A 27702-nucleotide genomic window follows, 5' to 3' on the forward strand; every position below is an offset into this window, starting at 1 on the left:
CTCGGCCTCCGAGCGCACGACACGTCCCCGGCCCCGACCCGCGCGCTCCCAAGTACCCGCCCAGCGCGAGGGGCGGGGCCAGGGCAGACCCGCCCCCTCCGCAACGTCACCGCGCCCGCCTCACGCGCTGAACGACGTCACCGCTGTGAGCGGGAAAAACAAAATGGTGGCGGGGCTCGGGGGCTGAGGCGGAGCGGAGCGAATCCCCTGTGCGGCGGGGTGAGTGTGGTGCGACCCCCCCGCGCCCAGCCCCGTGGTACGGTCCGGTCCCCCCAGTCCCCCCCGCCCCCTCGGTATGGTCCCGCCCGGGAACCGGGGTCCTGTCAGGGGCGGGACGTGTTCCTGGAGGTTCCGTCACATGCCCTAATCCTGGAGGGTTGGTAACCCTCGGTGCTGTGGGGACGGGGGGGCAGAGCTCGGGGGCCAGGGGCCAGAGCTGAGGGATGCTGGGGGGGTGGGGATTGGGGCAGAGCTGGGGGGGTGGGGATTGGGGGGTGCTGTGGGCATGGGGGGGCAGAGCTGGGGGATGCTGTGGGCATGGGGGGGCAGAGCTGGGGGGTGCTGTGGGCATGGGGGGGCAGAGCTGGGGGGTGCTGTGGGCATGGGGGGCAGAGCTGGGGGTGCTGTGGGAATGGGTGGGGGCAGAGCTGGGGGTGCTGTGGGAATGGGTGGGGGCAGAGCTGGGGGTGCTGTGGGCATGGGCGGGGGCAGAGCTGGGGGGGTGGGGATTGGGGCAGAGCTGGGGGGATGCTGGGGGGACGGGGGCAGAGCTGGGGGTGCTGTGGGCATGGGGGGCAGAGCTGGGGGTGCTCTGGGAATGGGTGGGGGCAGAGCTGGGGTGCTGTGGGCATGGGGGGCAGAGCTGGGGGTGCTGTGGGAATGGGTGGGGGCAGAGCTGGGGGGTGCTGTGGGCATGGGTGGGGGCAGAGCTGGGGGTGCTGTGGGAATGGGTGGGGGCAGAGCTGGGGGTGCTGTGGGAATGGGTGGGGGCAGAGCTGGGGGTGCTCTGGGAATGGGTGGGGGCAGAGCTGGGGGTGCTCTGGGAATGGGTGGGGGCAGAGCTGGGGGTGGGCATGGGGGGCAGAGCTGGGGGTGCTGTGGGCATGGGGGGCAGAGCTGGGGGTGCTGTGGGAATGGGTGGGGGCAGAGCTGGGGGTGCTGTGGGCATGGGGGGCAGAGCTGGGGGTGCTCTGGGAATGGGTGGGGACAGAGCTGAGGGGTGCTGTGGGCATGGGGGGCAGAGCTGAGGGGTGCTGTGGGAATGGGTGGGGGCAGAGCTGGGGGTGCTGTGGGCATGGGGGGGCAGAGCTGGGGGTGCTGTGGGCACGGGGGGCAGAGCTGGGGGGTGCTGTGGGAATGGGCGGGGGCAGAACTGGGGAGTGCTGTGGGCATGGGGGGCAGAGCTGGGGGTGCTGTGGGAATGGGCGGGGGCAGAGCTGGGGGTGCTGTGGGCATGGGGGGCAGAGCTGGGGGTGCTCTGGGAATGGGTGGGGGCAGAGCTGGGGGTGCTGTGGGCATGGGGGGCAGAGCTGGGGGTGCTCTGGGAATGGGTGGGGGCAGAGCTGGGGGTGCTGTGGGCCTGGGGGGCAGAGCTGAGGGGTGCTGTGGGAATGGGTGGGGGCAGAGCTGGGGGATGCTGTGGGCATGGGGGGCAGAGCTGAGGGGTGCTCTGGGAATGGGTGGGGGCAGAGCTGGGGGGTGCTGTGGGCATGGGGGGGCAGAGCTGGGGGGTGCTGTGGGCATGGGGGGCAGAGCTGGGGGTGCTGTGGGAATGGGTGGGGGCAGAGCTGGGGGTGCTGTGGGCATGGGCGGGGGCAGAGCTGGGGGGGTGGGGATTGGGGCAGAGCTGGGGGGATGCTGGGGGGACGGGGGCAGAGCTGGGGGTGCTGTGGGCATGGGGGGCAGAGCTGGGGGTGCTCTGGGAATGGGTGGGGGCAGAGCTGGGGTGCTGTGGGCATGGGGGGCAGAGCTGGGGGTGCTCTGGGAATGGGTGGGGGCAGAGCGGGGGTGCTCTGGGAATGGGTGGGGGCAGAGCTGGGGGTGCTGTGGGCATGGGGGGTGTGACGTTATTGACATAAACTGGGACCGTATAGATCATTGTTGCAACCAAGGTCCTGTAGTGGCACCCAAATCTTGTATAAAGGGGGTCAAATGGGGTGTCTAGGACAAGGTTATGGTTTACTGGTTATGATTATGCTGTCTAGATGTGTGTATCAGTTTTGTAGTTGAAGTTATGAATATTGGCTCTATACTGTCTGTATGGCAAACTTATGCTATGCTTCTGGGTGACATCCCAGACAAGCTGAGATTAGCTCTGCCTAGCCTGCTTGATGGCCCATTAAGGACCATCAGCTATACAATGGACCCATTGAGAGAAGGCAGATACGCCTTGTACCTCAGCGAAGTATGCAGGGACTGGCCCATGTGACTCCAGACTCCATGTTGCTGTAATCTTCCACAGTAAGAACAAAGAGGTGATCTTACACCTGGAAAAGACTATATAAGGCTGATGCCTGATCTCCATCTTGTCTTCAATCCTGCTTCTTACCTCTGGAGGAACTTTGCTACAAGCTGAAGCTTTGAACAAAGGACTGAGGACCCATCCCAGCGGGGGATGTATTCCAGAGACTTAATTTGAACCTGCAGTTTATTCCATCGCTGCTGCAAGCCTGAACCAAGAACTTTGCCATTACTGTATGTAATTGATTCCATTTAACCAATTCTAACTCTCATCTCTATCTTTTTCCTTTTATGAATAAACCTTTAGATTTTAGATTCTAAAGGATCGGCAACAGCGTGATTTGTGGATAAGATCTGATTTGTATATTGACCTGGGTCTGGGGCTTGGTCCTTTGGGATCAGGAGAACCTTTTTCTTTTACTGGGGTATTGGTTTTCATAACCATTTGTCCCCATAACGAGTGGTACTGGTGGTAATACTGGGAAACTGGAGTATCTAAGGAGATTGCTTGTGAGACTTGCAGTTAGCCAGTGGGGTGAGACTGGAGTCCTCTTAGTCTGGCTGGTGGTTTGCCTTAGAGGTGGAAAAAACCCCAGCCTTGGGCTGTAACTGCCCTATTTGAGCAATTTGTCCTGAGTTGGCACTCTCAGTTGGGTTCCGCCAGAACCGCATTGTCACAGTGGCGTAGTCGGTAGGATCCACAGAACCAGGTCAATTAAGCTTTGGGTCAGAACCCCACGCTATCCAAATTTGAATTTTGGGATTGAGAGTTTTGTTGGTTAAAGAGCTGCTGCAATGGCTGAGCAAAGAGCATATGAGGGACTTGGGAAAAAAGCCCTGGAAAATTTGTGTTCAGAAAAGAGGATAAGCTTTAGAAAGAAAGCTACAAAGGAAGAATTGAGAAATCTGCTAATAGCCAGTGATCAGGGGGCAAGAGCACAGCCCTTACCTGAGGCTGCAGAAGATGCAGAAAAAATTAGGATGCAAAGGGTGACAAGTCAACTGCAATTTGAGCATGAACAGAAGCTGGCAGATCTTCGATTGCTGGAGAAGCACAAAATAGCAGAGTTAGAAAGAGAGAGAGAGAAAGAGGCTGCTGAGAGAGAGAAAGAGGCTGCTGAGAGAGAGAAAGAGGCTGCTGAGAGAGAGAAAGAGGCTGATCAAAGAAAGAAGGAGGCTGAAGAGAGAGCCCGTAAGGGGCGTCTAGAGCTGCTCGCTGCTGAGCAGGAGACTCACAGGATGGAACAGGAGACTCACAAGATGGAACAGGAGACGGCCAGACTTCAGCTCCAAGTAATGGAAGAGCGGAGAAAGTCATCCCCACCTGGTACTCCACTTCCCCCCCGCCATGAGAAAAACTGGGAAAGGATGTGTCCCATTTACAATGATACTGAGGATATAGAGGAGTTTTTGTCTACCTTTGAACGCCTCTGCAATCTGTACCAGATCCCTGAGGGTCAGCGAATGCCTGTCCTGCTAACCAGACTGACTGGAAAAGCCAGGGAGGTGTTTAATGACTTGGGGGAACAAGAAGCGTTAAATTATGAGCGGTTTAAGGATTCTGTGTTAAGGCGATTCAAGGTTACTCCTGAATCTTACAGAGTTAAGTTTAGAGAGTTTAAAATGCCTAAGGATTGTACTTTTGTAGAATGTGCTCATAAGCTGATGGGTTTTGTTAAAAAGTGGGTTATGGGAGCCAAGGTTCATGGGAGTTTTGAAAAACTGCTGGATTTAATAACTTTGGAACAGTTCTTAGACATTGTGCCTGACAATGTGAGAGCAGCTGTGTGTGACAGGGACCCTGAGTCAGTCCTACGGGCAGCAGAGATTGCCGATGCCCATACCCAAAACAGGGCTCGAGAAGGGTGTAAAACCCCGGGGAAAACTGATCACCAGTCTCCCCAGTTCAAGAGGAGGGAAGGATTTAAAAATAAACCTGACTCTTCTAAAGGAGTTCAAGGGGGCCCGGAGGGTAGGAACTCGCATCCCCAGCAGGTTACATGCTATCGCTGTGGTATGCTGGGCCACATGAGACCAGACTGCCCGACACTGAAGGGCAGCCCAAAACCAGCAACCCCAAATGCCACGGCCAATGCTAACCCTGTTGTTGTAAACTCACAGGCAAGCCACACAGAGCCCAGCATTGGTGCCCTGTGTGCAAATGCTGTTTCTGTTGTCTCTGAAGGATTTGACCTTAAAACTCACATTAAAGCTAAATATGGGGGAAATAATGCAGAGTTTATTAGCAGTGCAGAAGTGAATGGAGTGAGGTGTATGGCATGGAGGGATACCGCAGCAGATATTACTCTGGTTAAAGCAAGTCTTGTCAGGAAGGAAGATTATTTGCCAGGCGAAGATGTAACTGTTGTAGCCTTATCTAAGTATTTTGTCAGGGTGCCTTTGGCTAAAATCCACCTGAAATGGAAGGGATTGGAGGGCACCATGGTTGTGGGAGTAAAAGACATAATCCCTAAGGATATTATGATTGGAAATGATATTAAAGCTATGGTCAGTCAAGTTAATACAAACCAGGCACAAGAGAGGATTGATCCTAAGGTTGTGCCTAGGGAGGGTTTCTCCAAAAGTTTGTCTTTGGAAAGTAGCTGTTTGGCTGTGAATGAAGTTTCTGAATGTCTATCTAATGTCTCAGAAGTAAATCTGGAATTAGATCAAGCGAAGGGAGAGGAGAACAAGGAGATTTTGGATGAGCCTAGGCAGTCTTGTGAGCTGATGGCTTTATCTAGTCAGCAGTTTGGGAAGGCAAGGAGAGTGGAAGATGAGTGCCCCTATACCTTATCTGTTTCCTGTGCGAAGAACAGTGACAGTGAAGGAAATGTGCCTGTGTCTGTCAGGGGTGTTGACTTGCCTATGGAGGAAGCTACCCCAGTCTCCAAGCAGTTGTCTGTGAACAGCCCGGTGTGCTGGGACAAGGGAAATGAAATCCCAAACAGTATGTCTAGTAAAGGAAAATGCGTCTCCAACTCTTTTTTGTCTGTGGAGCAGACAGAAGGTGCCTTTCGGCCTGTGATGGTTGAGAGTAATTTAGTTGTCTCAGAGTTGGTTCTGGATTCAACCAAAGCCCAGGAAGGGAATGGTCCTAAGTTTGCATCTGCTGGGGAGAATGGCCCCGTAACTAGGTTGCATCCAGTTAGTGGCTTAGCAAAATCCCAGAGACCAAACAGTTCTGGTGCTTGTATTTTGCCTGTTGCTCATGTGTGGTTGGAGAAGGGTGTAACAACTCTGTCTGATCAGGGTGATGCCCTAGCCAGGGCACAAGGAGAGCAGAAAGGTAATTTGGTTGTGTTACCTACGGACAGTTTAACAACTTGTAGCAAAAAGGAAAAAATTCCTAAGCTTGTGTGTGGCAAAGAGAAGGGAAGTATTTCTAACCTTTTATCTAGGAAGTCTATGGGTTCGCCTGAAAGGGGATTGTGTAGAGATCTGCCTGATGGGCCAAAGGTGATCCTGAATGTAAGTAAGACCCAGACAGAGTCTGTTGTTGCTCAGGAAAGTGTGCCTTTAGAGCAAGCCCTAGGTGAAGAGGGTAAGGGCAGAATTTCTGTGAGGGGTGAATTGCTGCTTAGAAAAGCTCCTGGAGAAAGGAATCCTCATGGTACTCGGTGCAAGCAGTTCCCTGCAATTGAAGGGTGTGAGAGTGATTTAATCAAGGAAGTTTCAGTTCCTAGCAGCCAAAAATTGTCTGTTGTGAAGGGATCCACTAACTTTCCTTGTAAAAGATCCAGTGTGGGTAGCTTTGAGAAGGTCTCAGAGGAAGTAAAAGTTGTTAAGGGATTGAGGCATCCCTATAACCAAGTGGCTGTGTGGGGCCAACTTGTTGGGGAGACAATGGTGTTGGAACAGGAATGTCTCCTTTCTGATTCTTTAAATGAGCAGTTTGTGCTTCAGGGTTTGAGGACAGATTTGGTTACTGATGTGTCAGAGCAGAGCAGTTTTATGGCTAAATGCTTGAGGATGCGGGGGAGAGGAAGCAAACTCTCACCCGCAGACTTTTTGGATTTGTGTGGTATCTCTTTAAGACAGAGTCCAGCCTTGGGGATGATAGCAGTTACGAATATGAAAACTGGTGGACTGGCTCTGGTCTGGGGTAGTGCAAATTACTTGCCTGGCTGGGAAAGGAAGGACTTGCTAATAGCTGTTAGCACAGAGGGCCCACCCCATCAGCCAGTGAATTCTGTTAAGCAAGAGAAATCAGGGTTTGATCCTGCAGGACAAGGAGGAAAGAGAAAACTGAATTTTGCAAAGGGAAGCCACAGGTTAACCCTAAAATGCCCAAACTCCAATGGTATTGAGCCAAAGGGGTGGCATGACAAACATGACTGTAGATGGACACTTGCAATGAACTTGTTGTTATTGCTAAATTTTGTAATTAATGTGTTGCTATTGCCACAAACGGTAAAAATATACAATGTGCCTAATCTTTTGGAGAATTCATTGAACATGTTAAAAGGAATACATGAAAACACACGTTATGTTAAAAGGCCTTGTTACACTGGGGTTTCACAGGCAATGCATATAAACAATATGGGAACTTTTCACAGGGGAGAGGACATTCCAGACCTAATGTGCTGTATGAAAAGGAAGACTGAGGCACACTACCATATTGCTTTCATGGCTAAATGCCAAGATTCCTGGACTATGAAGAACATTAATATCTGCATTTATTCGATGTTAATTGGGTTCCAAACATTGGCCCGAGCTTGTATGGATAAAGTAGCAGTTTTCTTTAGCTCTTGGCAAGATCACATGGCACATACAGGAACCATGCTGCCAGAGCAGATCCAATCCACTATTGTTCTAACTAAATGTTACCTTGAGTTTGTAAAGAGGTTCAATCATGTTATTGAACATGACTTTGATGAACCATTTCTGTTATACACTGGTATGGCTTCTAACCCAATACTAGCTGTAGTGAGACAGAACCCAGGATGGGGAGCTCTTGGGATGCAGTCAATGATGTTTGTGTCATCCCTTCCTGCATCAATTTTGCGTTGGGGGTGTGACGTTATTGACATAAACTGGGACCGTATAGATCATTGTTGCAACCAAGGTCCTGTAGTGGCACCCAAATCTTGTATAAAGGGGGTCAAATGGGGTGTCTAGGACAAGGTTATGGTTTACTGGTTATGATTATGCTGTCTAGATGTGTGTATCAGTTTTGTAGTTGAAGTTATGAATATTGGCTCTATACTGTCTGTATGGCAAACTTATGCTATGCTTCTGGGTGACATCCCAGACAAACTGAGATTAGCTCTGCCTAGCCTGCTTGATGGCCCATTAAGGACCATCAGCTATACAATGGACCCATTGAGAGAAGGCAGATACGCCTTGTACCTCAGCGAAGTATGCAGGGACTGGCCCATGTGACTCCAGACTCCATGTTGCTGTAATCTTCCACAGTAAGAACAAAGAGGTGATCTTACACCTGGAAAAGACTATATAAGGCTGATGCCTGATCTCCATCTTGTCTTCAATCCTGCTTCTTACCTCTGGAGGAACTTTGCTACAAGCTGAAGCTTTGAACAAAGGACTGAGGACCCATCCCAGCGGGGGATGTATTCCAGAGACTTAATTTGAACCTGCAGTTTATTCCATCGCTGCTGCAAGCCTGAACCAAGAACTTTGCCATTACTGTATGTAATTGATTCCATTTAACCAATTCTAACTCTCATCTCTATCTTTTTCCTTTTATGAATAAACCTTTAGATTTTAGATTCTAAAGGATCGGCAACAGCGTGATTTGTGGATAAGATCTGATTTGTATATTGACCTGGGTCTGGGGCTTGGTCCTTTGGGATCAGGAGAACCTTTTTCTTTTACTGGGGTATTGGTTTTCATAACCATTTGTCCCCATAACGAGTGGTACTGGTGGTAATACTGGGAAACTGGAGTATCTAAGGAGATTGCTTGTGAGACTTGCAGTTAGCCAGTGGGGTGAGACTGGAGTCCTCTTAGTCTGGCTGGTGGTTTGCCTTAGAGGTGGAAAAAACCCCAGCCTTGGGCTGTAACTGCCCTATTTGAGCAATTTGTCCTGAGTTGGCACTCTCAGTTGGGTTCCGCCAGAACCGCATTGTCACAGGGGGCAGAGCTGGGGGTGCTGTGGGCATGGGGGGCAGAGCTGGGGGTGCTCTGGGAATGGGTGGGGGCAGAGCTGGGGGTGCTCTGGGAATGGGTGTGGGCAGAGCTGGGGGTGCTGTGGGCATGGGGGGCAGAGCTGGGGGTGCTCTGGGAATGGGTGGGGACAGAGCTGGGGGTGCTGTGGGCATGGGGGGCAGAGCTGAGGGGTGCTGTGGGAATGGGTGGGGGCAGAGCTGGGGGTGCTGTGGGCATGGGGGGGCAGAGCTGGGGGTGCTGTGGGCACGGGGGGCAGAGCTGGGGGATGCTGTGGGAATGGGCGGGGGCAGAACTGGGGGGTGCTGTGGGCATGGGGGGCAGAGCTGGGGGTGCTGTGGGAATGGGCGGGGGCAGAGCTGGGGGTGCTGTGGGCATGGGGGGCAGAGCTGGGGGTGCTCTGGGAATGGGTGGGGGCAGAGCTGGGGGTGCTGTGGGCATGGGGGGCAGAGCTGGGGGTGCTCTGGGAATGGGTGGGGGCAGAGCTGGGGGGTGCTGTGGGCATGGGGGGCAGAGCTGAGGGGTGCTGTGGGCATGGGTGGGGGCAGAGCTGGGGGGTGCTGTGGGCATGGGTGGGGGCAGAGCTGGGGGGGTGGGGATTGGGGCAGAGCTGAGATGGGTGCTGTGGGGATGGGGGGGCAAAGCTTGGAGGGTGTTTGGGGGGCCAGAGTGGCGGGTGGGTGCTGTGGGGAAGACCCTAATCTGGTATCAGGGTCTTCCCCAAGATACACAAGCCATCCTGAGTCCCTTGTGTCCCTGGGGAGACCCTGGTTCCTTTATCCTTGTCCCCTTTTGCGCCTGTGTACCATGATTGGACTGTGTCCTAGGGCAGTGGTTCTCAACCTTTCCAGACTACTGTACCCCTATCAGGAGTCTGTTCTGCCTTGCATAGCCCAAGTTTTACTTCACTTAAAAACTTACAAATTCAGACTAAAAATACAAAAGTGTCACAGCACACTGTTACTGAAAAATTGCTGACTTTCTCATTTTTACCTTATAATTATAAAAAAATCAATTGGAATATACACCTCTACCCAGATATAACGCGACCCGCTATAACACGAATTTGGATATAACTCGGTAAAGCAGCGCTCCGGAGCGGGGGGCGGGGCTGCGCGCTCCGGCGGATCAAAGCAAGTTTGATATGACGTGGTTTCACCTATAACGCAGTACGATTTTTTTTGGTTCCCGAGGACAGCGTTATATCAGGGTAGAGGGGTGTGGGTGTGTGTATATGTGTGTGTATATATATATATATATTGTACTTACATTTCAATTCAGAGTATATAGAGCAGTATAAACAAGTCATTGTGTGAAATTTTTGTTGGTGCTGACTTCGCTAGTGCTTTTTATGTAGCCTGTTGTAGGCAAATATCTAGATGAGTTGATACTCCCTGGAAGACCTCTGCAAACCCCCAGAGGTACACGTACCCCTGGTTGAGAATCACTGATCTAGGATCTGACCCCTCCTTGAGCCCTTATTGCTCCAACTTGTCACATTCCTTGCTCCCTTCCCCGCTTCAATCCCCGCTCTTCGCTCCTGGGTCTGATCCCTCCATCCCTCTTTGACAGCCAAATACTGCAGTCCCGTATGAGGCGCCAAGGTCCACTATCTGACACCGGCTAAAAATGGGGAGGGGAGGCGAGGCACTAACCACAGCCTGGGAAGGCCGGATGGGGAGCAGGAGAGGCACACGGTATGGGCTGGTTTTGAGGAGAACACTCCGGTGTGCAGTGAATGGCAGCTCTTTCTCCCTATAGCGTAAGAAGATCCTATGTGTAAAGTGATGCCCAAATTCAGAGTAGTCTGGCCATGAGTGAGCCTGCACCTGTGTAAAAACAACGAGGAGTCCTTGTGGCACCTTAGAGACTAACAAATTTATATGGGCATAAGCTTTCGTGGGCTATAACCCACTTCATCAGATGCATGGAGTGAAAAATACAGTAGGCAGGTATAAATATACAGCCCATGAAAAGATGGGAGTTGCCTTACCAAGTAGGGGGTCAGTGCTAACGAGGCCAATTCAATCAGGGTGGATGTGGCCCATTCCCTACAGTTGACAAGAAGGTGTGAGTATCAACAGAGGGAAAATTACTTTTTGCATCAGACTGGGTCCCAAGACCCAGGAGTCAGGTCACACATGTGCTTAACCGTTTGCAGAATTGAGGCTCAGGTTTGCAGATTAACCAGCCCAACAAGGCCATAATTCCGACCGGGTGCTGTTAGTGTATAAATAATACAATCAGCAATTTATGCTACATGCTTCACTTTATTTCACTGGGACTTCTAGTCAGTTTCATGGTCGGGTTTGTTTATTTACAGACATTTGTGTAGGTCTAAAATCAGATCAATATTTTTTATTTGTAGGTTCTCAGACACTAGCTTACTGTTACCCTGTGTTGTGACAACACGGGAATGTTTATGTCAAAACAAAGCCCTGTTTTTTGTTTGAATTAAAACATTTTTATTGGCCTCCGGTTTTACAAAAGCTGACTTTTTATAAAAGCAAAATTGGAGCCAGCTTTGAGCTGACTGCATCCCATTAAATGACTACGGGCCACAAATGACAGCGTTGTCAGCAAACTGACGGACCTGTGTCCTTGTTCTGTCCCCTCCTGATTGGGGGCTTGTCTGCCCGGCTCCTGGATGAAATGTAACTTCTTGCACTTCTAGGGATCTGTTACGATGGAGGATGTGGAGTCACGCTTCCTGCACCTTCTGCAGCCCATCCGGGACCTCACAAAGAACTGGGAGGTGGATGTGGCAGCCCAGCTGGGGGAGTATCTGGAGGAGGTAAGGCATTCTTTCCGTCCACGAAGATCAGGGTGGCAGGGAGGAATGTCAGTATCCAAGTGCCACAGTGTGTCCATGCAGCTGAAATTCCTAGCATGTGGTGCTCGTTTCGATCCCTAATGTTCCTGTCCCTCAGGCCAGCCCTGCCACGTTGTCACTGGCCTTAAACTCTAAATATCAAGTTCTGGACCTCAGACCTGTTCCTTTTGCTTCCTGCCCTCCCTGTGAAGTGCTCCTGGGTCCACAGGAGCTTTAGAAACGATGCTCTGCACAGCACAGACCTGTTCCTTGGAGAACCATTGCCACCTATGGAAGAGCTGTAGCCCAAAGATTACAAGAGAATGCAAAGGGAAAAGTCTTGCATTCTCCCTTCACCCCTCTCATCTCATCCCCCAGGTTTGCTGTGGGGCCAGGGCTTTGTCCCCTCCAAAGTCTCTCTTCCTGCTGTGTTGTCTCTCAAACCCAGTCTGTAAAATCAGCTTGTGTCTTCCCGTGTGTGTGTTCTGTAGCTGGACCAGATCTGCATTTCCTTCGATGGCGGCAAAACCACCATGAACTTCATAGAGGCGGCTTTGCTGATCCAGGGTTCTGCCTGCATCTACAGCAAAAAGGTGGGGAAGCCAAGGAGAACTGCTGTGACTCACTCCTGCTGCCCCTGCAAGGCCGGGAGGAGAGCTTCTCTGGAGTTTGCCAGCTGGAGGCTTGTACAGTGGGTGCTTTGGGGAGTTTTGCTTGCCTCTGAAAGTGTTAGGCCAGCTGCACATGTGCTGATTGATTAAATATAGCCCTGAAACAATAGACATCACCCAGCCCCCGCTGTGGCTGCTCCCGTCTCTATTTGTATATGGACGTGCAGCCTGCAGAAGCTACAAGTCTCGCTACATAGTACTTTGTTCCTCAGGCAAAACGCTCCCCTAAGCTGGAGTTAAGGCTGAAAGTGCCAAGACCTGGTGAGAACACTGACGTTATCAAAAACAAACATTGGGGCCTCTTCGGGGACCCCTGTTTACCCCAGGCCCTAACAGAGGCAGCCTCCCTGAGATCCTTACATCCCAGCCTCTAACCTTCTTGCCTTATTTTGGCAGGTGGAATATCTCTACTCTCTTGTTTACCAGGCCCTCGATTTCATCTCCAACAAAAAGTAAGTAAAGATTTTCCTTCTCCGTGAGGTTGCCTCTTGCGAAGTCCATCTGGGCTTAGTGCTGGGGGCTCCCACCATGACTTCCCCCCAGCCCAGCTCAGCAGGCTAATACATCTCTTTCTGACCTGCAGCTCCTGTCCTTTTTATCACTGTCACGGTTCTTTGCCCCTCCCTATTCTCTTCCAAGCAAGGGTCTTGTAGCATTTTGCAAACACTAACTAATCCTTCGAACACCCATTCTTCGATATAGGTAAATTATCCCCCTTTTGCAGGTGGGAAGTGAAGTGACTTACCCAAGTCTACAGAGGAAGTCCCCCGCAGAGCGGGGAATAGACCCACATGTCCTGACTCCCTGCTCAGATCATAAGGCACGCTCGCTCTTTATCTGGTTTTAAACTGTTGTCATCCAGGACAATCTCTGTGGTTATTTTTTGCTGGTTTTAATGCTAGGCTCCAGTCCTGCAAAAGACATTATCCTGGGATAATGTTGAAGTCAGTGGGTCTCTGTGCAGGCACGAGGGATCTCTGGTGGGGATCCAGCTGTAGGACTGGGACCTGAGCTGGTGTGATCACAATGCAGCCCAGTGTATGGAGGTATCAAATAGAAAGAAGATGGCCTGGGACGTGGGAGGGTTTCGGCACCTCGCTAGCAGGGTGATCCCATTTAGTAGCAGTTTTCAAATGTAGCATGTCGCCTCTTTAGTAACTTTTCCATCCCCATTCTGACTGGCCCATGCTCAGTACAGGTCTTCGGTTAAGAGAGGAGAGATCTGTTTAAGGTGGACAGCAGTAGCTGTTCTGAAACAGAAAGCCCCCCGGACGGGTGAAGCTCTCCTATGGCTCTGACTTTGAACAGGCACTTGGCTCCAGCCACACAAACCGACCTCTGAAATGAAATTCCCTTTGGGCTCCTCTGCTTCTCTCAGCCAGAGGCCTGGCTCAGCAGAGGCGCTTGCTAGGGCAGATGTGGGCAAACTACAGCCTGCGGGCCACATCCGGCCCGTGGGACCGTCCTGCCTGGCCCCTGAGCTCCTGGCTGGGGAGCCTAGTCCCCGGCCCCTCCCCCGCTCTCCCCCACAGCCACGCTGCCGCGCTGACCACGCTCTGGCCTGCCGCTCCCACTGGGCAGTGTGGGGAGCACAGCTGGCTCTGGCCTGGTGTCGCGGTTGCGAGCTCCTGCTGCTGGTAAGGGGACGGGGAGCGGGGGGGTTGAGTAAGGGAGCGGGAGGTCCTGGGGGGGAGGAGGGGGTGGTTGGATGGGGCGGAGGTTCTGGGGGGGTGGTCAGGAGATGGGGAACAGGGAGGGTTGGGAGTGGGAGTCCCGGGAGGCCTGGGGGTGGTGGTGGGAGGTGGATGGGGTCGGGAAGGCAGTCGGGACGGGGGGGTTGGATAAGGGTGTGGGATCCTGGGGGGCAATTGGGGCAGGGGGTCCTGGGAGGGGGTGGTCGGGGATGAGGAGCAGAGGGTGGTTGGATGGGGGTGGGAGTTCCGGGGGGGCTATCAGGGTGCGGGGGTGTGGATAGGGGTTGGGGCAGTCAGGGGACAGGGAGCAGGGGGGTTGGATGGGGGCGGGGGTCCCGGGAGGGGGCAATCAAGGGTCAAGGAGCAGGGAGGGTTGGATGGGTTGGGGGTTCTGAGGGGGGCAGTCAGTGGGCGGGAAGTGGGAGGGGGCGGATAGGGGGTGGGGTCCAGGCTGTTTGGGGAGGCACAGCCTTCCCTACCCGGCCCTTCATACAGTTGCGCAATCCTGATGTGGCCCTCGGGCCAAAAAGTTTGCCCACCCCTGTGCTAGGGCCTTGCTGATGCGGGAAGGGACAGAGCCAACAGGGAAGGGTGCTGCTGGTGTTGCAGGGACTTGGAGCTGCTAGAAATGGAATATGTTAAACAGTTCTCTTCAAGCTGCGTGCTGGCTGCCTCGAAGTGAAACGTGCCCTCCACTTCCCCTTCCCCATTCCCTGACGGAAACGAAATCGACTCAAGAAGCAAGGGATTTGCTGGCCAGGCCTAAGCGCTCCCCCCATCCCCCCCCACTGCAGCCAAATCCCATTTCCTCTGAGCCACTTGCACTCCTGCACAGGAGTGGTGGGCTCCAGCTCTGAGCCAGGCCTGCATATAGGAATCAAGTGCACGTTAGTTGGCTCCCATCAGAAGAATAACCTACTGATGTGGCTGTCTCCCTCCTGGGCTATTCAACTCTGGGCCCTTCTATAGCACTTCACAAGGACAAAAAAGGCCCCGGTAGCTTTATCTGCTGCCCACTCCTGGGCTGGAGGAGACATGTTACATCCCTGTCTCTTTTGTCAGAGTAACTGTTGCCCCAGGGCACACCCTACCAATGACTCGGACATCCTGGGCTCTGCCCCAGGAAACTGCCCAGCAGACAATAATGGTTTTAGAAAACTCCAGTGCCCTCTTGTGTTTTTTCCCCTCCCTGACCCAGGCGGGACAAACAGCCTATGTCCGTGGGGGAGGACGGCACCGACGCTGACGTGAGTGCTGGGCCCAGGACGGTGGAGGAAGAGGTAAGACGCCAGGTGTGGTGTGCGTCCTTCCTGTGTGCAGTCCCTCTGTGCGCCAGCAGGGGGAGTGCGGGCAGTATTCCAGCAGTCCTCTGCCTGGTGTGTGCTAGGTACTGGACTGGTAGGTTAAATGGTGGTGGGTGACCTTAGGCTGCAGACTCAGATGCCAAGTCTAATTGTGCCCTGCCTGATTAGTTGCTATGATCACTTGCCAGCAGGCCAGTCCCAAACTGCTATTGTCTGGCTACGGGGTATTTAGCTTCCACAGCACTTGTCCCTGCCCCCAAACACCCTGGGCCTGGGGGTTTGGTCTCTACAGCTATGTCTGCACTTATGGTGGTGAGTCGAGCACAGACACACCTGTAGCTACACACCAGAGGGAAAGGCTCCTGCAGTGGGGAGGCAGCAGGGACCTGCTGGGGCTTTTCCTCGCTGGCAGAACCTTTTACCATGGCGGGAAAGGCTTCTGCAGTGGGGAGGCAGTGGGACACACTACTGTTAAAAGTAGCAGTGTAGACATGGGAGGCCCTGCTTGGGCGTGTTTATACCCTAGGGGTCAGGCCTGTGGGGGACTGTATTCTACTTGCCTAAGGCGTGTCTATGCTGCTAGCTGGGCGTGCAGTATCTGTACTCTACACGCCACCATAAGTGTAGTCTTATAGCATTCCACCCCTTCACCTCATGGGACAGAGCCCTCAGCCTCTGCAGTCCTCCAGCTCCACCCCAGAGACTAAACGCTTGACATCCATGGCTCTCTCTGTCCCAGGAGGTGGAGGGCTGTCAGCTGAAGGGTGTGTGAATGCTTGCCTGGCCATACTGAGGGCTGGGAGAGCCTTTAGCAGGTGCACCATATAACTGTAATGGCTAACCAGCAGCACTGCTTGTGGGAGCCTGGCGTGCCGCCCTCGGGGGAGCAGTGGCTGCCCTGTGGTGTCTGTGGAGATGAAAGGTTCCCAGCTCCAAGGCCCCTGGGAGCTAGGGACATTTCTCAGGGCCTGTTGAGGCTCCCAGGCTCAGTGCACTGTGTGTGTGTGTCACACTGCCTCTATACAGATAACCGTGTATCGGTGAATTCTGCTGCTATCCCCAAACTCACTGGCCACCATGTTCTAAGGCATTTCTGCTAAGACGCCAGCTTGCATTGGAAGGAGTTTGCCACCAAGTATCTGGGAGCCCATGGTCCCTGTGCACCGCTTGGAGGGCTCCCACTGGCTCTCTGCCTCCTCTCCTCAGTCCCGGGTTCAGATGCAGAGCTGCAGAACTGTTCTTGTTTGGATCAGGGTAGACTGAGCCCGGGGCCAGGAGTCACTCCATGACCTTGGGCATGTCACTTCCCTCCCCCGTGGCCCGGAGACCCTGACCTGCCATCGGGGGTGCTGTGGGGATCAGCAGAGTGTGTCTGTACGGCATGTCAAAGAGAGACAGCTCTCTGTGTGAAGTGCTCCATCTTACTGCTCGCTCTCTGCAGTTCCTCTCATTGGATGACATCAAGGACACCAACGTGGTGAGCGTGGACATGAAGAAAGATCACCAGCCTAATGTAAGTGACGCGGTCCCCGTCCTTCATGCCCTCCCTGCCCCTCTCATGTCCCTTCTGCCTCCTGATCAGGGGGTTTCCGAGACTAGAGTCTGCCATGTCCAATGTGCCAGCTTGCTCACCCCCCCCCCCCTCTAACTGAGCAGTGCTGTTAGGGGAGACCTCTGCCAGCGAGGGAGTATTTCCAGGCATTCCTGCAGCCAGAACCCTCCTCAGCAGCAAGTGGTGACACACCCTGGGTACCAATGGCTGCCATCTGGCTGGTGAGAGCTGGTGTCTGTACCCTGGCAGGACGGTGCTGCCCAGCGCCCAGCCTGCCCTGATAGCCCTGAGAAGCAGATGAAAAAGCTCTCTGTATGTGTGAATGCGTCTTCCCGGCTGCAAGGGCCCTGTCTGTGGAGTGCATCCGGGCCCCTCTCTTCCTGTGATGGGCAGCTGGGATCATGCTGTCCTATCTTTGCAGACTGTGAACATTGTCCCCTTGACTCCGATGGCCCTGGTACCCCCAGAAGAGACAGAAAAGAAGGACAACCCCCTGTTCAGGTAAAGGCTTCCCTCGTAATGGCTTTCAGTCACTCCTCTCCTGCCATCTGCTTTCTGTCTCTCTTGGATTTTCTCACCATTAGTGTTAGGGTCTGGCCCTGCTCAACATCTTCATTAACGGGCTAGAGGAGGGAGAACAGCAGGGGGAGGGAAATAATCCAGAGGGCTCCAGCGAGTTCAGAGATATGGGCAGGACATTGCGTGAGGTTCCTCATGGGAAACGCAACTGGGGGAAGAACAATCATGGAAGGACAAGCCTGGGGATCAGCCAGGGACCGTCAGGAATGGAGGTGGGAGAGTGAGAAGCCAATCCGACATGAGATGAGATGGGCCACCATGAGCCTGGGCTGATAGAGGCCTTGTGTGCTGGAGCAGGGAGGCTCCTCTGCCTGGCTCCGGGGAGATCCTAGCTGGGATCCTGCACTCAGCTCTGGCCCCATTGTATTGGAAAGGGGGGGTCTGTGCAGGGGCGGGGGCAGTTCAGAGAGCAACAAAGCATTTGGGGTGCAGAGGGAGAGATTTAGGAAGAGATGAGCGGAGCTAAACCTGCCCTGTCTGGCTAAACAACAGGGAGATATGACACCAGCCTGTGCTGCTTAGAAGAGCGTGGCCAGCCTGGAGACAAGGAGATCTTGGTCTCCCTTATGTACCCCCCCCCCCCACTAGGATCTGAGCCAAGAAGAAGTCCCATTCTATGCTGGCTTGGGGATGTGACTGGGCTCAATGGGACGCAGCAGGTCTCTCCCAGGTCTGGGTCTCTTTCCCTTCTTCCTGGCGCCCCACGTGACCTTTTACGAACCCATGCTCTGGCTGCACCCTGGAAACCAGCAATGGTGCTGGGTCAGAGCCGTTCTAACGCCGCTCTTTCTCCTCTCAGCCGGAAGGGGGAGATCCTGGCCAGCCGGAAGGATTTCCGCATGAACACGTGCACCCCTCACGCCAACGGAGCCTTCATGCTGGAGCTGGCGGGCCTCTCACCCACGCAGTGCTTCCAAGCAAGACACCAGGCTGGGGACCTTGGCAGCGCTACAGGTGCAGAATTGGGCTGGGAATCTCCCCTTACCCTCCCAAAGCCACTCCAAAGACCTCCTGGAAGGGGATGTGGGAGATGCAGAGTCCATCGGAGAGGCCGACCTGAGGGGTATGGGGGAAGCTGGCTATATAAGCCAGCCTTGTTTATGGCTGGCTGGAGTGGGCCTTGGTCACCAAACCAGCAGCTATTCAAGGGGGGTCCACAGAGAGCCAAGGGCTAAGACCCCAATGGGGTAATGCTTGGGGGACATCATTAACAAGTCTCTCCCTCTCCCCCGATTCTGCCTCATCCCTGCCAGGAGGGCAGACTGCCACCCCGGGGTCTGGAAACGCACCCATGGAGGTCAGTGCCTGTGAGATGCCTATCCCAGTCTTGAACTTCTCTGAAAATGAAGGTGAGATATGTGGCCAGTTTGCTGTGTGAGATCCGGGGTGCTGGCAGGCTTTGGTTAGGGTGGCACCCCCATAGCATGGGCCCCCGGCAGGCCGGTTCCCAACCACAGGGGTCAATGGGGCAGCTCGAGTTCTCCCTGGCACTGGCAGCCCTGTGCTGTGCGGGGTGTTGGAGCCTATGTTATGAACGAAACCCAGTCTTGTTCTCTCAAGAGCTGCAGCCTTCAAAGCAGGGCTGGTTTTCAGAATTGAAGGAGAGGTTCCCTCTCGGGAGCAGGGAGGGCGGAGGATGGATGGCTTCCCAGGGGCTGTTCCTACGCTGGTTGTGGCCCCATGGATGGAAAAGGACCCAGGAGTGACTGTGCCCCTCTCCGGTAGGTGCTGTGGCACCAGACGGGGGTGGTGATGACGATGCAGGAGGAGGAGACGATTTCTTGCCTGATGCCCCAGAAGGGGGCGTGGAGACCAGTCCTGCTGCTGTCGAGCACATTCAGCAGCAGAAGGTAGGAGTAGGGCGGTCGTCGTGGGGGCGGCATGGGGAGGTGGGGCTGCTGCGCTCACTCCTGTCCAGCAGCCAAGGGTCCCCACAGGCCCAGCTGATCAGTCTCGCCTCTGTACGATGCTTCAGGAAACTAACTGCCTTGTTCTCTGCCTGCTAGAGTGTGCTCGAGGGCAAGGGGTACATGCTGCGGGAACGGGCCCCGGCCGTGGAGCCCAGCGCCCACATAAAGGTGAGAGCGGGCGTAGGGACACATCCCGAGAGGCAGCAGAGCCCCTTTGGGAATGAGAGCAGTTCCCAGATAGTAACTCAGGGGGAGGCTGGTGATCTGGGAGCTTCCCCACTGCACTGGGTATGCCAGGGAGCAGCTCCCAGTGGGCACAGGCCCTAGAGCTCATCGCTGTGGGTCCTGAACTGGCTGCCTCAGCCATGCTTCGGTGACACGGGGTGCTCCCTGCCTGCTCAGGGAGGGGGACTGCAGTGGGGAATCGAGTGGGAACTGAGCCTGGCCACCAAGCTGCCCCATTCACCGTTCACTCACGTTCTGTGCCAGGAGATGCTGGATCCGTGGCGAAGCCTTGACCCCTTTGACGACTCTGAGGATAAGCCCTTTAAGAAAGGTAACGAGGGGCCAGCTGACGGGTGACTTGGCCTGGCTGCTCTCTGGGGTTTAGCAGCTGCTTCACCATAGCAGGGCCTGGGATGATATCCTAGCCTGGGTGTTTAGCTCCAGGAAGCAGGAACCACTGGAAGGGTGCGTGTGCTGTGAGCAGGGAAGCCCCCATCTTAAAGCCTCCTGCTGTCCATGGAGCAAACTACCATTGTCTCTAGATGGGGGGTGGCTAGTAGAGTGAATGTGGCTGCCCCCATCCTGAGTTGAGCCGTGCGACCCGGAGAGAGTGGGTCCCTGCCTGCCTGGACCGGAGCACCCAGCCTGCGTTGCCTGCTGGGCCCGGTGGCCTCTCTGGGAAGAGCCCCTGCACTGACTGAGAGAGCGGCTGCAGCCCAGGCTTTGACTCCCTGATGCTGTAAAGCAAAGGGGCCTTCCTCCTTCCTGGCCAGCCCAAAACCCGCCTCCCCAGGCGCTTGCAGGATTGCTCCGTGCTGGGAAGAGGGGTGGTGTCAGGCCCCAGCAGCGCGTCTTCCAGTGCAAAAGAGTGCGGAGCTGCCTCTGAAGTGGAAGGCAGATCTGGCGGGGACTAGGCTTACAGGCCTTGTCCTGAGTCCTGCGGCATGTGACTGTGTGGCTGGGCGTCAGTGGCTGCTAACGCCCACCCAGCCGCCCAGGGGTCTCCCTGGAACCTGCGCCCGGTGCAGAGACTGGCAGAGCCCCCCCTGCTTCCTTCCTTTCCCCACCCATTGTGACTGCAGCTCACTCCCTTCTCTGCACCTGGCTCCAGGCAGACCCTTCACGGTGCCGAGTGACCTGGACGACGTGCCCGGCAGCAAGCGGAAGAGGCGGGCACCCAGGAAGCTGCAGGACTTCATGAAGTGGTTTTCTGCAAGCCGTGAGTATCTTCGCTCCAGCTCTGCTCCCCTACCTTGCAGCCTGCTCCCTGGCAGGGCCCTTCTCTGCCGAGAGACGTGGCCTCTCGACACCCCCAGCCTCAGCATCATAGAATCAGTGTTGAAGAGACCTCAGGAGGTCATCTAGTCCAACCCCCTGCTCAAAGCAGGACCCATCCCCAGACAGATTTTTACCCCAGTTCCCTAAATGGCCCCCTCAAGGATTGAACTCACAACCCTGGGTTTAGCAGGCCAATGCTCATAGTGGCTGGTGTCTGGACTCTGTCCTGGGGACTCCCCTTGTTCTAGTCACATGGTGTGTGGCCCTTGTACTCAGCCCATCTCCTGCCTGCCATTTGGTGTGGATCACAGGACTCCCATCCAGCCCAGTAACCCGCCTCCGCTGCATCAGGAAGGGACAGGAAACCCCAGAACAGAATATGCTGCCCGGGGCAGCAGACTGGGAATTCCCCAGATGGGTAATGGACGTTGAAAGGCAGAGTGGCCCCGTCAGCCTATTGTGATAACAAATTCCATTTAGTTCAGGCCGTCCCCCCACCTCAGGTCCACACACACCAGAGATTCTTGCATTGCCCAGCGTAGAACTGCACTGTGGAGACTGGCAGGGGAAAAGGTGGGGGCTTGCAAGCCTGGGGATGGGGTTTGAAATCATGGGATAGGCCATTCTAGTTGGGCGGTCTTGCCAAAGTGATCGGCAGTGAAACACTTCATGGTGCTGACATTTAAAGTGTAGTCATCGTGATTCAGCGTCGGTCTAACTGGAGGAATGGCGCAGAGCTATTGGTTCAGACTGTCTGCAGACTCAGGCAGATGTAGCTGTATCAGTTATGCGTGGTTCACATTGTCAAGGTTTTCTCTAAAGCTGAGGGCCCACAAGCTTCCTAAAAATGAAAACTCATTCTCATTCTCCGCTGCCGGGGCGCAGAGCTCGTGGGACCTGCCTGTAGGGGACGGTTTTTCCCAACACCTCTCAATTACTCTGGTTTCTATTCCTTATACGTGTTCCCTGCCTAATAGAATTGTGGGTGTTCTCATCTACAGATTACACGTCTGGTCCTTTCTGAGCTCAGTAAGGTCACTGCTACGAGAGGACTGAGCGCGTCTCATCAGTGGCTGCCCTTTGCTCGGGTATCATGAGAGAGCAGAGAGCGGTGTCTGATGTGACCGTCCCTAACCCGCTTGTTTGCATCCCTCTATCAGGTCCTCTCGCCGCTTTTTCCCCAGTGGCGCAGGCCTCCTTAGGCTGCCCTGCCTCTCCAGAGCAGGTTCTGGTAACCCTGTAACCGTGTTGTGGTACCAGGGCTGGTAAAGTAGCTTGCATGGCTACAGGGCTTTTTGAGAGGAGGTGGCATCATCATCCGGCATCCATGTTTGTGTCCATCTTATCCGGGCCCTATTGCTGTAGTTTCAGAGCCTTGCCATCTGTAATATATTGCTCCTCCCCACCCCCGAGAGGCCTGGCAGGGTATCCTCCCTGCTGGTCACCTGAGTCACGTTGTCTCTGGGTCTCAGTCCTCACCCTAGAAGACCCAGGGAGTCAGGAAGAGCAGGAACTTGAACCCAGGTCACCTCAATCCTCGGCCGGTGCCGAAAGCACTGGGTCAGCCACGCATCTGTCCTTAATCCCACTCCTGCCCCCAATAACCTGCTGGCTGGTGTCCGACTGACAGGGCTATCCCCGCAGAACCCGGCTGTCTAATGTCACCCGTTTCTGGTCTCTCTCCAGAGAACGACAGAGCCGACAGCAGAAGAACCAAGAAGAAAGGGCCAACGTTCGCTGGTGAGAGGGATGTGGCTGGTGATGTGCGCGAGAGGCAACATCCCTTTGCTGCCCACTCTGCTTGCCATAAACGCCCCTCCCCTCCCACACTCAAACGCCTCTGGAGCCTGCTTTTCACGGAGCCCCACAGAGCGAAACCAAAGAGTGCGTCAGCACTGTCCCAGCCCCAGAGCGTTCCTCCCGGCTTGTCTACACTGGAAACGCTCTGGCGGCACACTGCAGTGTAGACACTAGCTATGCTGACAGGAGGGGTTCTCCCATTGACTGGGCCAATCCGCCTTCTTGAAAGGTAGGAGCTAGACCGACGGAAGAGTCTGTCTACACGGGGACTTAGGTCGGCTTCGCTGCGTCGATCCGGCATGTGGATTTTCACACCCCCAAGTGATGTAACTCGGTCGACGCACTTTTCTAGCATATACCAGCCCTCGGCTCCCACGTGGCGGGCAATCCAGGCGGTGAGGTGTAGGGTTGGGGGAAGAATGTGCTTTGAGCCCTCTTCCCACCTGGACACACACGTTCCCCACCCCAGGGATCGCTGGGCCAAACTGGTTGGGGCGGGATGCCCAGCCAGCTGTCTCACTGCAGGGGGATGGGAACTGCATACCCCGTTGGTTAGCAGCAGCTCCCGCCCCAGGGCTTTGGCTGTATGTGCCTGTCCTGGAGCTCTTCCTTCCCTCGGGGGCGAGGGTGGAGCCCAGCCAGTTTGTGACTGCAGCCAAGCCAGGGCTGTGCCTAGAGCCCGCGGGCAGGAGTCGTGCCGGGTGTCCATGCCACGCAGCCCGGCTCCGTCCGTCTCTGCCTGGCAGGGCAGTTCCCATGTTCCCACTGTGTCTTGGCAGATCTGGAGGTTCTGTACTGGAAGCAGCTGAAGGAGCGGATGGCCGTGCAGAGGAAGCTGCAGAGGAGAATGGTGAGGCAGCAGCGACGCTGGGGCACGAGTGTGAATGTGGAGGTGCCCTCGGTCTGCCTGCAGAAAGGGGCAGGTTCCTGTGAGCGCCTGTGCTGTCACGGGTCTGGGTGGCACTTGGGCAGCCACAGGGATTGGCCAGTGGCTAGGGCACCTTTCCTAGGGCAGGGACCATGTGGGCCGCCCCACCCAGCACGTACTGCTCAGGAGTTCGGGGTGCCATGGGGATGTAAATCCTGAGGACAACCGCCGGCTGGTGGCAGGCAGGCACTCGCACGGAGACCAGCAGTGATGGCCAGGCCTGTTCCCTCTCCCAGGGGCTGCTGCTGGGGAAGCATCTGCAGGAGGAGGAGCTGCTGGAGGAGGCCGAGGAGGAGCTGAATGCCGTGGAGGAGGAGCGAATGGACGACTACCTGGACCGCGACGGGGGGGCAGGTACTCCCGAAAGCCTCGGAGCTGGGGCAGTCTGTGTGCCATCACTGCTGCCCTGGGCACGGGATCCTGGCCACCGTTCCTCACTCCTGCCCCAGGAGATCTGGGCCAGTTCGTGCCCATCAGAGGGGTGACATTTGCTACGTTGGCCAACCCTGCTAGAAACTGGAGTGAAAATTGGGGCTGGGGCTGTTGTGGCTGCCGGACAGTGTCTGCTCTGACCTGCTGAGCTGGGCCATACTTGAGCTAGACAGGCAGGCTCTGTGTCCCTCTCTGCCCCTTGGAAGCCAGCGCAGGATTTCCAGGCCCAGGGCAGCTGCTGTGTGACGACTTTGTCCTGTCTTGGGTGAGCCACGGACCGAGCAGGCTGCAGGGACTCCCCACAATCCCTGCTCCCCTTGGCTCGGCAGCTCCGCGCTAAGCAGGACTCAACGTCTGGGTGGGAACTTTCCCATGAACCCTTGGCCAGAGTCCTTTCTCCTTCTGCAGATGACTTCCTGGAGCAGGACGACATCCACCCGGAGGCCCTGGAGCAGCTGGCCGAGGGCGACCTGGGTAACGTAGTCCCAGCAGATCCCCTTTCTTGTCGCAGACAGGCGCAGCCTCATTTACCCTGAGGGGCCTGTACTGGCAATGTGCCTGAGCCTGGGAGCTCAGCAAGGATGTGTAACGTAGAGTGGGCGTTACCATAGCTTGGCACCTGTGGACTACGTGTCCCAGCATGCAGTGCTCCATCTTGCAATGGAGCACTGCATGCTGGGACCTGTAGTCTCCATGGGTTGCAGTTATGTTAGAGATGAGTAGAGCTCTACCAAATTCACAGTCCATTTTAGTCAGTTTCATGGTCAGAGGGTTTTAAAATTGGTCAGTTTAATGTTTTCAGATGTTTACACCTGAAACTTCAGGGTGTTGTAACCGTGGGGGTCTCAATCCAAAAAGGGGTCTTGGGGGATGGGGTATCGCAAAACTGTTGTAAAGGGGTCGTGGGATTGCCACCCCCACTTCTGCACTGCCTTCAGAGATGGGTCTGATCTCTGCCCCCGCCTTCCCCCAGAGTGGCTGTGCAGGGGAAGTCCCACTCCTCCCCAGCCTGGCGGACCAGCAGCTGGAGCCCAGTGAAAGGTAGGAGCCCCTGGGTGGGGTGTCCCCAGCCCTGCCCCTTCCCTCCAAAGCTAGATTTCACGGTAGAGGTCTGGCCCATGATGTGTTTTTCACGGCTGTGAATTTGGTAGGGCCCCAGAGATGTGGTTAGCTGCACCAGCCCCATCTGGCCTGTGGGTTCATCAAAAGCTGTCTATGTTAGGAGAGTGGTGTGTCTCCCCACCCCTGAACATGTGCACGCATACACGTTTGTGCATACACGTTTGTGCATACCCTGCTGCTCAAGTAGCAAGCTCCATGTGCTTCCCGGGGACAGTGAGCCCCATGGCGCTGGGGAAGTCATGTCCCTGTTAGTGGGTTGGCAGGGTATCCGTGAGGACTTGCGCTGTCTCGGAGCGGCAGCGCCAAGCTGCTCTGAGCTATAGCTTCCCCTTCGCTTTCAGGCCCCTGCGCGATCCCTGACTCCCTGAGCTATGAGGAGCTGGTGAGGAGAAATGTGGTACGTACCCATCCCCCGGGGGGTTGGCGCAGAGCCTCTCTGCCTGAGCCTGGCTCTGCAGCGCCACCTGCCCATTGGCCCTTCTTGCTGCCTGGGCAGCCGTGCCCTTCTGATGTTGCAGCTAAGGGCCGTGGCTTTCCAGAGATGCCTGTAAATGTTCATTCCCTCCCAGCCCAGGAACAAGAGGGATGGTGGGGGGCAGGCTGGACTTGTTAGCAGGTTGGAAAGCCTGGACCCAGCTGGGCCAGGGACAGCATTGGATTCTCTCAGCCTTTTAGTGGTCTGATCCTCCATTTCTAGCCTGTGCCCTTAGAGGGCCAGGCCTGAGCTCTCCAGCGGAGAGCGGGAGCTGCCTGGCTGCTCCATGGGGTGGGCCCTCAGCGCTGGAGAGGTGAGCACCACCAATCCCATTGCAGCCAGGGGACCGTGCCCCTGCCTCAGGTGTGGGGATCAGCCATATCTGGAAACGCTGGCACGAGTGACCCCTGCCCACGTCTCCATTTCAATGTTCCCCTGAGCCCGGTGGGGAGGTGGGAGTGAGGCAGAGCTGGAGTGGGGGCTGGAATCTGCCTCCCTGATCCCCCATCTCTCCGTCCCCAGGAGCTGTTCATTGCCAACTCCCAGAAGTATGCCCGTGAGACGGTGCTGTCCCAGCGTATCCGTGACTGGGAGGACAAGATAGAACCCAAGCTGCAGGAGCAGGTGAGGCTGGAGCATGGGAACCTGCCCCCGGCTGTGGGGGAGCTGTTCCGGGCAGCACACGGGCTGGGCTCTCTGCAGGGATGAGCCCCAGGGGTGGGTGGAGTGCGCAGCAGAGGGCTGGGAGTGAGGGTGGCTGGGCCACTGGCAGTGGGGCACACAGGGTGTTGCTGAAGTGAGGCTTGAGAGCACATCCCCGTCCCTGTCTCCCTAGGCTCTGTGCAGCTTTGCCCAGAGCTCTCAGCCTGGTACTCCGCTCCCTGCAGGGAAGCCCATGACCTGGGTCCTGCTCCCTGTTGGGCATCTGTCTTACCCTGTTGACTTAAAGGCGCTGCCACCCCCTGTTGCGTCTGTGATTAGCTGCTGCCTGGGGAATGAACGGTGGCATAACCTAGAGTAAGAGCCCAGGGATGGGCGGATCCCAGCACTGTTGCTGCCCACCTAATCCTGGCCCATAGTCCCCTCTGCCAGTCTGAGGGTACCTCTGACATCTGCTGGTGCCCCCCAGCCTGGGCTTTCCCCATAGCTCTGCCGGTGCCCCTCAAACCCAATCTGCAGCCCCCCTGCTATCCTGCCCTTGGCTCCCACCACAGCTCTGCCGGTGCCCCTAAGCCGTGGACGGACAGTGACAGTTGTAACGTGGTTTAGGGCAGGGGCTGCCCGGGTCATCCTCCCACTCCCCCAGGAGTTGGCCAGCGTTTGCTAGTGGCCATGGGTGAACGGGGCTTGGCCTGGCCCCTCAGTGCTGGGCGCAGTGTCTAACTCCCCCTCTCCCGCGCAGGAGGAGCGAGCTGCCTTCGACATCCACAGCTACGGGGACCAGCTGGCGGCGAGCTGTGGGCGGCTCGGCGAGTGGCACTCCTTCGCCAGCCTGGTGGCAGGGAAGCCGGCCTTCGAGGTGTGTCGCTCCATGCTGGCCTCGCTACAGCTGGTGAGTGTCTGGGCTCAGGCTGCCTCAGGAGGGTACCCTGCTCCCCGCGGACAGCAATCGGCCCCTCCACCCTGCCGTGGGGCGGGCGGGCGGCCTCCCCCAGAGCTGCCTACAGTTGGAACTCCCACGCAGGCTGCTGCCCTCTACCCTTGGCTGAGCACAACTACGCAGGGTCTTTGCGTGCAGCTGCATTGCTGCCCCCATGTGAGACTCTGCAGGCCCTGACCTGTGCCCCCACACCAGGGGTGTGCCCCAGCAACAGCTCCTGCCCCCACTCCTGGACCCCAGTCCTAGCCAGTCCCCTAACCCTGCTGTTGCCCCCTGCAGGCCAACGACTACACGGTGGAAATCAGCCAGGAGCCAGGCCTGGAGGAGGCGGTGGACACCATGAGGCTGCGCCTCCTGACCCAAGAGCGAGCGCACGAGCGATTCCGCACCTACATGGCCCCCTCTGTGTCAAACTGACAGTGCCCCTGGCTTTCTGGGGTGCATGGCACCCCCAGGGGCTGCTGCGTTCCTGCCCCTTCCTTGTGTATATACTGAGCTCCGGCAGCATGCCCTGTACAGCCTGTCCCTTTCGCTGCCTCTGCTGTCCCCTCTGCCTCTCCCTTTGCTCTGTCTCTTTCCATTGGCACAGCCTGTGCAGTAATAAACCATGGGTGCGGTTTTGTGAAGTGCTGTCCCTGCGAAGGGGGGATTGGGCCATGGGCCGCCAGGCGAGCAGGGCAGGCTGAGGCTCCAGAGGCTATAAACAAACCCCCTCCCCATTCCCAAGCTGG

The 27702-nt window shown here is 55.9% G+C and overlaps 2 protein-coding genes across 4 annotated transcripts; both read left to right on the top strand.

The window, feature by feature from the left end:
- The first annotated feature begins 70 nt into the window (after window positions 1-70).
- NCAPH2 (non-SMC condensin II complex subunit H2) lies at window positions 71-27597 on the top strand. 3 transcript variants are annotated; one of them, XM_065551589.1, is made up of 21 exons: window positions 71-219; window positions 11264-11383; window positions 11893-11994; window positions 12469-12524; window positions 14965-15046; window positions 16512-16583; window positions 17044-17123; window positions 18001-18155; window positions 18455-18550; window positions 18927-19051; window positions 19208-19279; window positions 19601-19667; window positions 20448-20555; window positions 22301-22354; window positions 23194-23264; window positions 23579-23696; window positions 24183-24248; window positions 25238-25293; window positions 25894-25995; window positions 26774-26923; window positions 27251-27597. In XM_065551589.1, exons 2-21 carry the CDS (start codon window positions 11276-11278, stop codon window positions 27386-27388), a joined length of 1878 nt encoding a protein of 625 aa, XP_065407661.1. In that variant the 5' UTR covers window positions 71-219; window positions 11264-11275; the 3' UTR covers window positions 27389-27597. The 3 variants fall into 3 exon arrangements, with proteins under 3 accessions (XP_065407661.1, XP_065407671.1, XP_008172376.3); XM_065551599.1 differs by lacking the exon at window positions 71-219 and adding an exon at window positions 355-376; XM_008174154.4 differs by lacking the exon at window positions 71-219 and adding an exon at window positions 10161-10286.
- LOC135972682 (uncharacterized) lies at window positions 2063-8554 on the top strand. Its single transcript, XM_065551498.1, has one exon. It carries the CDS (start codon window positions 3256-3258, stop codon window positions 7579-7581), a length of 4326 nt encoding a protein of 1441 aa, XP_065407570.1. The 5' UTR covers window positions 2063-3255; the 3' UTR covers window positions 7582-8554.
- Window positions 27598-27702: the final 105 nt, after the last annotated feature.

The sequence above is a fragment of the Chrysemys picta genome, chromosome 1, assembly GCF_011386835.1.
Source record: "Chrysemys picta bellii isolate R12L10 chromosome 1, ASM1138683v2, whole genome shotgun sequence".
Classification (NCBI taxonomy): Eukaryota; Metazoa; Chordata; order Testudines; family Emydidae; genus Chrysemys; species Chrysemys picta.

Coding starts and splice junctions, on each gene's coding strand:
- NCAPH2 (XM_065551589.1), top strand. CDS start 11,276: ATGGAGGATGTGGAGTCACGCTTCCTGCACCTTCTGCAGCCCATCCGG. Junction 11,384..11,892: donor TGGGGGAGTATCTGGAGGAG/GTAAGGCATTCT, acceptor TGTGTTCTGTAG/CTGGACCAGATCTGCATTTC. Junction 25,294..25,893: donor AGCTGGTGAGGAGAAATGTG/GTACGTACCCAT, acceptor CTCCGTCCCCAG/GAGCTGTTCATTGCCAACTC.
- LOC135972682 (XM_065551498.1), top strand. CDS start 3,256: ATGGCTGAGCAAAGAGCATATGAGGGACTTGGGAAAAAAGCCCTGGAA.